Below are 12,074 nucleotides of genomic sequence, written 5' to 3' on the forward strand. Positions count from 1 at the left end.
CTGAAGGTTCTGGGAGAAGAGCAACAATAGGATCCGCAGACAAGGTACAAGCTGGAGGAGGAGCCGGTATCTGTCGATGAGTATACACGTGCCGGGTCGGTGGTCGTTCAGTAGGGATCTGCACTGGAGGAGGTGAAGGGTCAACCCCAACTGGAACAGCCGGAACGGAATCACGAACTGGAAGAGGAAGAGGAAGAGGAAGCAAAGGTGGAGAGACCGATGCTTCAGGTCCCGAGAAGAAGGGGGCAGACTCAAAAAGGTGACATCAGGACAGACATAGAACTTCCAAGTAATGGGAGTGTAACACTTATAACCTTTTTGAGTCCGAGAGTAGCCAAGAAAGACACACTTAATAGAGCGTGCATCCAGCTTGTCTATCCCAGGACTCAGATTCTGAACAAAGCACACACAGCCAAAGATGCGGGGTGTTAATGGAAAGGGAGACAAGGTGGGGAACAAAATAGAAAATGGAGTCCGACCATGAAGAATGAAGGAGGGCACCCGATTAATAAGGAAACACGCAGTAAGTACAGCATCACTCCAAAATCGTTTAGGAATACTCATATGATGAAGAATAGACCGAGCAGTTTCAAGGAGATGACGGTTCTTTCGTTCAGCCACCCCATTTTGTTGAGGAGTGGATGAACATGAAGTTTGATGAATGATGCCATGCTGTTCTAAATACTGTTGAAAGGAAGTAAGAAAGTATTTACGACCGTTATCTGAACGAAAAACTTTGATTGGAACACCATGAAGTTTGTGTATGTATTTCAGCATAGAATTTTTGAAAAATGAAAAATAATTCACTCCTTCCTTTCATTAAATAAACCCATGTCATCCTTGAACAATTATCAATAAAAGTGACAAAATACTTGTAACCATTATAAGACTCTATTTCAATCGGACCCCAAACATCTGAATGAACCAAAGCAAAAGGACTCAACATACGACTACCAACTCTAGGACTGAAGGGAACCCGACGATGTTTCCCATACTAACACGACTCACACTATAAAGACAACAAATGACTCAAAGACGGAACCAGTATCTTGAGTGCCTTGAGAGATGGATGTCCCAGTTGACAATGCCACTGTAGAGGAGTGAGTGAAGTTTGAAGTGCAACTGACGATCCACCACCGTCAAGGTAATACAATCCACCAACCTCATACCCCCCACCAATCTTCTTCCCCGTCTTGAGATTTTGAAAAGCACAAAAGGAAAGGAAAAATGTAATAGAGCAATTAAGAGTCTTGGTTAATTTACTAACAAACAAGATCGAATGGAAACATAGGGACATATAGAACAGATGATAAAGAAAGAGACCAACACCACAGATGGGAGAAGAAGAACCGTTGGCAAGGGTTACAGTTTGAGATGTGGAAGTTTCAGAGAGGGAAGAGAACACACTTGGAGTCCCGGTCATGTGATCAGAGGCTCCAGAGTCAATAATCCAGGGAGAGGGTTTGGATGCCAGACAAGCTATACCTGAGTGGGCAAGGATGCTGTAGTATGCTATGAAGTAGCCTAGAGGAACCTCTCATACTCATCGCACGATACACTCACCATCTCCTTCCCAAAAACAGATGTAGATAAGGAAGGTGTTAGATCTGCCTGTTAGTTATCACTGACATCAACCCCACTAGCTACTACATGATTAGCCCATGTAGAAGAAGGGCCATGAAGTTCATAACAGAAATTCACCGAATGTCCATCCCTGCCACAATGGGTACACTTCCTTGTAGAGTTACTTTTTCCTTTACCACGGCCTCCCCCTGAGTCACGACCACCACCACGGCCAAATACGGAACCACCACGACCTCCTCAGGAGGCATGTCCTCCCCCTCTAGTACCACGTCCACCTCCTCTGGCTATCACAAATGCTGATCTGTCAGACTGTGTGGGTTTCTCTGTAGATCCCAAGGAAATCCTATGAAGTCGTGCAACAACTTCCTCAAGTGTAGGAAGAGTAGAGCCTTCCAATATTTGGGCCCTAACTGGTTCATATTCTGATTTCAACCCCACTAAGAACCTAGTGACATCTAGTTGTTCCCTCTGTTATTGCTAAACCTTAACATCTGGAGTGAGGGGATGATAAACATTGAGTTCATTTCTGAGGTTCTTCATACTGGCATAGTACTCTTCTAGGGTTTTATTCCCTTGCTGCAGATCGAAATACTCCTGCCCAGAATAAAGCTTCTTGGCATGTTCCCATATGTCCTTAGCTGTATCTAAGAACATAAAGTTGGCACTTATTTTGGGTTCCATACTATTCCATAACCATGTCATGATTTGGGCATCTTCCTATTCCCAATCATCAAACCTTGGAGAGTCAACTGATGGTTTATCTTCCTTCACGTGTTTCACTTTCCTCTTTGCCTTGAGGAAAACTTTCACTGACTTGGCCCATGGCACATAATTCTCACCATTAAGTTTAATGGAGGTCATTTGCACACCCAAATAATCGGAGGGATCACACTCGGTTTCTGATCACTAGAACCACCTCCCGTTGCTGCCATTATGTCTCCCCCACTGCTATCTCTAATGTTGAACTCTCAGTCACCAACCAAATACTACAGCAGCCAAGGCAACACTATAGGAGTCTCTAAACTCAGGTGATAGGTTCACAACAAGTCACAATTAGTCACCACTGTGCACAAACTACAATTCAGATTAAGAACAAAAGGTAAACCAACATTCAGACAAGACCAACAAGGCAGAAAATTGATGTAGGCAATTCGGCCATTCCTTCCAGCCCCAAAAAAAAAACAACTTTTGTTCTTGCTCACACCACTACTGAATACACAGAGCCATAAATCACCACTACAGTAATTCAGCAATTTACTAACCACATACAAGCCCTCTTGAGGCTGCTCAATAAGGGTGAGCATCAAAAGCATCACCACACAACCATCTCTGTCCCACATGGTACAGGTCTGTCTGGCCCTTTATTTTTTAAAGGTCACTACCAATCCAAAGACATCAACTACAACCACTACAGTAACCCTTACACCATTCAGTCACTGTAAACACAGCCTGTTCTTGGGCCTTTTGCCGAGAACCAAGGCTACATATAACCTAGTTCTTTAAGTTCTTATCAGTCCGAGCAGATTTTTGAGGGTATTCCAACCCAGAAACACCAACAACACAAAAAAAAAGGATAACCAACCTTGATGGAAAGCTTCAGTCGACCATCCACTTATTTCTAGAGTTATTCTCTTGAAAGGCAATCAAGTTATGAGCAGAGAAAGAGAGGCCGAAATGTTCTCAGACCTATGTCGAGTTTGTGTTCTCCATTTGCAGTCCAGAGACAAGGAAAAGAAGTCACGAACAAAAAGGAGCAGCATTCACGAGCAAAGATTTAAAGAGCAACATCCTGCTCTGATACCATGTTATCTCAGTGGCTTCAGCAGTTCGAACCAGAGGAAGAAGAAGAAGAAGAAAAGGAACAATCGAATCTGATAGCTTAAACCCTATCAGTCGACCCTAATATGAATTAGCCTCTAATTAGTTGTACAAAGACTAAACTGCCCCCCCACTTAAGTATGGGACAGGAAGTCTCTATTAAAACTTCCACATAAGCACATAACTTAACAGAAATAAAATGACTAATCTACCCTTATTTGGCTAGCTCTAACAAGATGCATAGTGTGAATGAAACACCACAAATCCTTTTACCCCAAGTTGTTTTCAATTGTGCAGAAAAAGGATAAATTGATGGATTAAAACCATGAAATGGTGGAAAACAAGATAGTGTGGGACCCTAAATTCCATAGAAATCTCGAAGGATGTGAGTTAGTGGAGGTGAAAGAGTTGCTGCCAAAGCTGTTTAATTGCCTCCCAGGAATTGATGAACCAGAACAAGTTTGGAAGTAGGAGAAATCTGGCAATTTTATTGTAAAATCCCCTGTAAAACAGTTCATACATCAAAAAAAAGCCACTTCCCACACAAAATTTCCAGGGGTAACCAGTACCATCAATGATACCTTTTTATGATTTGGACATCTGTGCCAGAGAAAATATTTAACAAAAGATAAGCTCATCAAGAGGGGGTCGGAAGTCCCTAATCCAGGTTGTGTATTTTGTAATCATGAAATGGAAATATCTGATCACCTTCTATCTCATCCTAAAATGTTAATTGGTGTTTTCCAAAATTAGTGATGGAGAGTTATTTTCAGGACCAGTGGGTGTTGGTGATTCTGTAAGGGCAGATATACTAGCAGCGGTACAAGGTATACAGATGGCCAGTCAACTTGGAGTGAATAATTTGATAGTAGAAGGGGATTCCAAGGTAGCAGTGGGCTGGTTGACAAGTCCAGAAACAGCTTGTTGGGGCTACAGGGATCTGTTAAAGAAAGATAAATGCCTGACGAGAAATATTTCAGTCAGGCTTCAGTGGGTCAGCAGCAGATCAGCAAATGCAATGGCTGATTCTCTGGCCAAGCAAGGGGTGTCAAGGGGAGATCTGTTTTGGGCCACTTTGCAACTGTGTATCTGGCTTATGTATGTTTAGTGTTTATGGTTCAGTCCTAGGGGGAGGTAACACCTCGTGCCTCCTCCTAGGCTTACTGTACTGCTGTTATTTGAATTAATAAAACTACTTTCCTTTATCAAAAAAAAATAGTGATGGAGGTCTCAAATGTTGGCATCTCCAGGGACTGAATAGAAAAGATAAAATTGTTTGTACCTCGTGCCTCCTCCTAGGCTTACTGTACTGCTGTTATTTGAATTAATAAAACTACTTTCCTTTATCAAAAAAAATAGTGGAGGTCTCAAATGTTGGCATCTCCAGGGACTGAATATAAAAGATAAAATTGTTTGAATACCTTACAAACAGCAGTAATTTGGTAAACTTGGAGGGAAAGGAATTACAAGATATTTGAAGGTTAATATGCCTAGGAAGATAAAGTTTTCAGAAGAACTGCAGCTACAGAAAACTTTTGGTTTTTGGTAGTTAAGGGGTTTAACATCGTCCCTTTTCATAGATGCTTTGTGAAGGAAATATTTCTATATGAATGAATTATCCTTAGCCTGGTTCCTTCTTTTAAAGAAACTGTGTTACTAATATGCAGCTTCACATTGTATTTTGGTTCAGAGGGAACCACATATGGTAATTTATTTCGAACTTCTATTAATACAACAAAGTTTTCCTACCTTACAATTAAAAAAAAGGAAACTGTCACTCAATCTCTCTATTAGTTAGGGCTGGTTACACAAACCTAAATCATAGATGCTTTGTGAAGGAAATATTTCTATATGAATGAATTATCCTTAGCCTGGTTCCTTCTTTTAAAGAAACTGTGTTACTAATATGCAGCTTCACATTGTATTTTGGTTCAGAGGGAACCACATATGGTAATTTGCTTCGAACTTCTATTAATACAACAAAGTTTTCCTACCTTACAATTAAAAAAAAAGGAAACTGTCACTCAATCTCTCTATTAGTTAGGGCTGGTTACACAAACCTAAATCATCATTAGAGCCAATCTACATACCCTACAACCACCCCAAGCATATACCAAATCCCAAAGTTACCTAGGAGGTCAACCTCATTTCCCATGCAACATTATCATTTTTCCCTTTTTCGAGAATTTGTTAAATCCTAAAAGCTCATAGAGCACTTCTAAGCATACAATTTTTTCATGTATGCCTTACAAATCATCTTATAGCACAGATATTCAACATTGTGTCATTTCAAGCAGATATCAGTACAGATGGATCTCACACAGAATGTTACATAAAAGTGGTATAAGCTGATCAGTAAAGAATACAAGAAAATACAACTTGTCTGTTTATCATTTTGAAATTCAAAACATCAATAACAAAAATTACATTTGAATATATCTCAGTAAAGAGATGATGTATATCTAAATGACCCATTCAGAAAATCTTTTCCACAAGAAAGTTGGGTGTGTGCCCACATGAGCGCACACACACACACACACAAATGCACGAGAGAGAGAGAGAGAGAGAGAGACCTCATATCCAGAATAGCCTGAGTAATTTGGAGCATAGGAAGGTGGAAGTACTGATCCTGCAGCAATGTCATAAAGATATCAGATTCCATCAGAAGACTTCAGTTTTTTCCAACTGTCCTATTAAGTAATTGCTTTAGGTGCAATACAATATTTATTCATTTCTAGTAAATCAGTGGCATGTAAGCTAAAATAAAAAAATCATAACCCAAAATAAGTCTAACATGTTAAGAACAAACAAGAGCACCAGAAATATTCCACTGAAACACTAATAAACACCACTTTTTTGTGGACACAAGAACAGTAGGGGAAAAGTGAGAAACAATAAAAATACCATCCAAAGGACAAAAGTGACTAAAGATTTTTTTCCCTTTTTCTAATTTAGGTTGTGTTTGGCATTCCAGAAGTAAGGCCTCTCCGCTAATTCAGATAGAATAAGGAAAAAAGGCAGATTATGGTCATTAATCATTTTATATACTTGAGGTCTCTATCTGTATATGTGAAAAAAAAATGTTATTTTAGCAGGTAAAGTACAAGGAGACAAGAGCTCCTCAGTGATTTAAAAGGCGGCCCAAAGATGCACATAGGCACAAAGGCGCACGCCTGGTGCGCCTAGGCATGCGCCAAGAACCCCCTATTTGCTAATGTTGTTCATTCATTCATTCCAAAAAAATATCTTCTTAAAAGGCAATTAAAGTTATAAAATCATTATTTTTATGTGAGAAATAAGAATTTAAGACCCTAACATGGACTTGTTCGGACTTGCCTCAAGGGACGTGGTACAAAGGTGACTCATAGAATCAAGAATGCAATATGTTTTACATCACATTAGCCACTTGAAGTAATGCAATTGACGAAAAAAAAGATTATAGGTTTTACATGCTTGAAAATGCTTTATATGTTTGCTTTTATTTTTAAATTTCCATTTGAATATATTTTACATGTTATTACCATTTTCCAAAAAAAAATGTTTATGTATTTTAATTTTAGATAATAGGTTTTTTAAAACATTTATTTTAAAATTTAAGTTTATATTTTTTATTAACATTATGTTTAATATTTTTTGCATTTTTTAGTTTTTTTTATTTTGACTTTTTTTAGCATTTTTTGTAATTTTGCACCTTGCTTCAAAAAAGTGCGCACCTCGCCTTGCGCCTCAAGCGCAAATTGGCCCTTGCGCTTTTAAAATACTGAAGCTCCTTACGGACTAATATCATGGAACTTCTTCTCGAGACTGAAGTTTGGAAGTACATGTGCAAATTGTAACTTTGATAAAACTCAGAAAATACCCATAACACCCTCTAGAATGCAAACCAACTTTTTATGGCCATTGGCCCCTTGTAAATTATTTTAATACACCTCAGCTACCCTTTTACAACCTTAAAATGACCAAAGTATCCCTTTACCTTTTAAGAACTGATTTCTACTCACAGTTATAACCATAATCATTTCAACTTCGCTAGCATGTAAATTTCAAAGGAGTAGGTATGGATGTGCCTACTGAACGTTTTTTTGAAACAGGTAATGTGAAATTTTCATTAGAGACAAAAACATGCACAACAAGGAACTGTACACAGGGATTTTACAAAAACTGCAACCAGCAGAACTATACCCCCAAACCCTAATATACAAAAAGATTCACAACAGCAAAAAAGGAACTAAAATTCCTGTCCTTAAATACATTGTTTACTGCTAACCAAGAAAATATTTTTCCCATAACTTTCTGAAACACTGTGTCTGAAGAGATGTGTTGGTTCTTGAAGATCCTTGCATTCCTCTCCTGCCAGATGCACCAGAAAACTGCAGCACAAGTCAGGTTCCAAGCCAACTTTCCCTCTTTTAGTGAGGCCTTTGACTCTCCAACTCTTCACAAAATCGGCTACTGATTCAGGGCAACAACTGTTCACCTCATACAAGTTCCTGACCTTATTCCAAACCTCATAGGACAAACCACGGTGAAGTAGCAGATGGTTGACTGACTCGGTATGACTGACAAATCATACAAACAGTTGTGTCCAGCAGCATACCCTTCCTTTCTTTTTTTTCTATTTTTGATAAATGAGCAGCATACTGCATACCCTTTTTTCCAGATTATCCCTAGTTAAAATCCTGTTCAAGTAGGCTTTCTAGACAAAAAACGCCACCTTTGTGGGCACACCCTTACACCACACAGTATTAACTGGGATTGGCTCATCCTCTGATCTGGAAAAATAGATGTAAAAGGATCTAACAGAGAAGACCCCCAACTTCTCCCACTTCCAAACTCTTCTATCCTCTATCCCTGTTTCCACTGGAGTGCTATACAGCAGGTGCAGCAAATCTCCAAAACCGCTATCACCCTCCCACTTGGCTGCTATCACCCTCCTCCACAGACCACCTTGGATCTCACCAAATCTCCAAAACCGCTATCCCAGTAAAGCAGAATTGAGATCCTTTATTCTTCTCACACCCAAGCCCCCTTGAGATTTGGATTTACAAATCTTGGACCAGCCAAACAGCATGAATTTTTTCTTCTCTTCCCTCCCCATCCTCTCCACAGAAAATCTTGCATCTTCCCCTCTAAAGACTTAGCCATCCCACTAGGAATTGGATACAAAGAGAGCAAATACAAAGGGAGGGAGGATAGCACACTTCTCAGCAGAGTTAATTTACCTCCAATAGGATAAGTACTTGGACTTCCAAGAAGCCAAAACGCTTGTCTAATAACTCCACAATAGGCTCCAAAATTGATTTGGAATTGCACCTATCACCTAGAGGCATCCCCAGATATTTCAAAGGAAGTTTACCTCTTTTACACCCCTATTCCTCCGCCCACCTCTCAATCTCTGGCACTTCTCCCACCACACCCAATTCACTTTTGTGCATGTTTACATTAAGGCCTGACACAACCTCAAACCATTGCAGCACTGCCATTACATAACCAAGCTGTTCGGCTGAAGCATCACAAAATATGAGTGTCATCTGCAAACTGCAACAAAGAAACCTCCACCCTTTCAGCTCCCACCTGAAATCCTTCTATAAAACCCCCTGTCGTGGCCCTTTCCATCAATCTACTTAAGAGCTTCAGTTACACAAATAAAAAGGAAGGGGGAGAGAGGGGGTCCCCTTGCCTTATGCCCCTAGAACTCCTGAAGCAACCACAAGACACTCCATTTACCAGGACTGAAAAAGGACTATTCACACAGACTTCCATTCAATTTCGCCATTTAGAGCCAAAATCCATTCTTCTTAGGATGGAGTCTAAGAACTGCCTTCACTAGCATAATGCCTAAAATCCTAAGTAGGGGCACAAGGTACTTCTCTGAACTCAACCCAACAGGGCCATATCCCAACTATATAGGGTTAACTGAGTGGGCAAGTAGCAGTCCAATATTAAACATTAACAGTTAGGCTATTTCTCTAAATATATATTCTGAGCAGTTAACTAGAGAAACATCATTTTTTTATCGAGGAGAAACTAACTTATCGATCTGGTGGATGTATTTAGCATTTTTCCTCCTTTTTCTAATAAAATTTTGGGTTAATTACTTAAAATACCCATGAACTATCTGGCAATACCTTAAAGCACCCCCAAGGTTTAAAAACCCACTTAAAGACCCCTAAAGTATGACACAATATGATATATACTACCCTTCCGTTAGTTCTGTTAGTTCCGTTAGTTGTCCATCACATCCCGCTTATATGTGACACCACATGACACTTTTAATTTTTCGAAAACCCAATTTCGCCCTCAGCAGTCACCACCAACCTTATCATATGTAGAACAAACCCAAATTTGTTTCTCAACATATCCACTGCATTTTCCGGATAAACAGACGCATGCCTTGCTCAATAGCAAATCAGTTGCTGACTTCGCAATCAATATCACCCAAGATCTTTTCAAGGTATTTTTCACTGGAAGAAAAAATGTCCATCGCATTTCAAATTCAATTATGCCTTAGTTGAAGAGGCTAAATTGTTGCTTGTACCAAACAAGACCCTTATGAGCTTCAATAGAGGCTCCATCTTCTCAATAGTAGTTGAAGGAGCTAAACTGTTGTTTGTACCAAACAAAAGCGGCAGCAACAACTTTTCTTGCAATCACTTAACAGAAATGGGTTTCATTTTTTGATGAATGGATTAGTAACATTATTATACAGTTTCTGCAAACAATATCTCTCTGATAAAAAACCAGAAAATACCCAAGTAACATTTATTTCTTTCAGCCTTCCTGCTTTAGCCTTTTATGCTATGTTTGGTTTGAAAGAAAAGATAGGGTGAGGAAGGAAAGGTAGGGAAACCTATACAAGATTTGTAAAAGTTTCTCTACCTTTCCCAACTTCTTTTTCAAACTAAACACAGCCTTAGGGCTTATTTTTCCCTCTTCAAAGAAAATGGGACTTGAAGAAAGAGAGGCTGAAGTTCTCTTCCACAAAAATCCACTTTTGAGGTTTGCACCTTTGGTAGGGGTGATCATTCTTAGTCCAACCCGGGCCTGTATCAAGCCCGGAAAATTCAGGCCCAGGCTTGGGCCTAATACTTCAAGCCCGGCCCGCAATATATATATGATCAGTGATTTAAAAGGCGCACCTAGGCACATTTTGGGGTATCCGCCTGGTACACCTTGCACCTCAGCCCGGGCGTGCGCTTTTTTGTTTTTTTTTTTTAGTCCAACAGCTAGGCCAGGGGCTCCGCTCACCGAAGCTCCGAGAACCCCCTATTTGCTAATGTTGTTCATTCATTCATTGCAATAAAATATCTTCTTAAAAGGCAATGGAAGTTATAAAATCATTATTTTTTATGTGAGAAATAAGAATTTCAGACCCTAACATAGACTTGTCCAGGCTTGCCTCGAGGGGCGTAGTACAAAGGTGACTCATAGAATCAAGAATGCAATATGTTTTACATCACATTAGCTACTTAAAGCAATGCAACTAAGGAAAAAAAGAGATCGTGGGTTTTACATGCTTGAAAATGCTTTATATATTTGCTTTTGTTTTTAAATTTTCATTTGAATATGCTTTACATGTTATGTTTATGTATTTTAATTTTAGATAATAGGTTTTTTAAAACATTTATTTTAAAATTTAAGTTTATATTTTTTATTAACATTATGTTTAATACTTTTTTGAATTTTTCTTGTTTTATTATTTTGGCTTTTTTAATTTTCTAACTTTTATATTTTTTAGTTTTTTTTTGGTAGTTTTGTGCCTTGCATAAAAAGGTGCACGCCTCGCCTTGCACCTCAGGCACAAATTGGCCCTTATGCTTTTAAAACACTGTATATGATAATATATATACTTATTTTTATATATGATAATATATATTATATTTTATATGTTATATGTTATATACAAACAAGTATATTTTATTTTATATTAAATGCTTACTATTTTATATAAAAATATAAAGTATAAAGGTTTTAAGTTTTATTTTAACATATAAATAAATATTTATGAATTAAAACATGTCAACACTTGAGTCAATTCAAGTATGAGAATTGTCCTCCTAAGCAAAGCCTTCATTCTCATTCCCTAAGCAATGTGGGACTCGGGAAAACACTCAATGGTTGCACTAACTAGTTAGTGTTGTTCCTAGTCTCACATTACTCAAGAATGGGAATGATAATGAAGGCCTTGCCTTCATCTATAATAGGATAGGTAACCAAAGCCAGATCAAGCCTAGCAATTAAATAAGGCTGATGCCTTTTTTTGGCTATAGCCCATAGGCTTAAAGCCTAGCCAAGATCAATTTAACTTTGGCTTGTGCAATTTTTTTTGTATTTATCACATTTACATGTTATTTAATTTAAAATTTTAAATAATTAAATTTTCATTATTTAATGTCATGGGCCAAAAGTCATTACTCATTACTCGTTAATTGATCAAAAAAAAGCCATTACTCATTAGGCCCGGAAAGCTCATAAGACCGGCCCAGGCCCATGTAGGGCCGAGCTTGGTCTTGCAATCTAGGCCCAAGGTATAGGCTGGGCCAGGCCTAGCTTATAGCCCTTATAATCGATGCTAAGCCTGGCCCATGATCACCCTTAACCTTTGGAAATCCTTTGAACCCAATTTCTTTGTCTGTGTTTTGGTTGGATTAATAGCTTTGCTCTCTATCACA

The 12,074-nt window shown here is 38.7% G+C and overlaps 1 protein-coding gene across 2 annotated transcripts in view; it reads right to left on the reverse strand.

Annotated features, from left to right (window-relative positions):
- The window catches only part of LOC104611254 (uncharacterized), a 54,049-nt gene that overhangs the window by 22,272 nt on the left and 19,703 nt on the right, over positions 1-12,074 (reverse strand). For both annotated transcript variants that reach the window (XM_010278253.3, XM_010278240.3), the window contains exon 10: positions 5,976-6,031. In XM_010278253.3, the coding sequence (XP_010276555.1) occupies positions 5,976-6,031 (56 nt within the window). The remainder of the gene's footprint in view (positions 1-5,975; positions 6,032-12,074) is intronic.

This window comes from Nelumbo nucifera, chromosome 4 (genome assembly GCF_055504915.1).
Source record: "Nelumbo nucifera cultivar China Antique chromosome 4, China Antique-T2T, whole genome shotgun sequence".
NCBI lineage: Eukaryota > Viridiplantae > Streptophyta > Magnoliopsida > Proteales > Nelumbonaceae > Nelumbo > Nelumbo nucifera.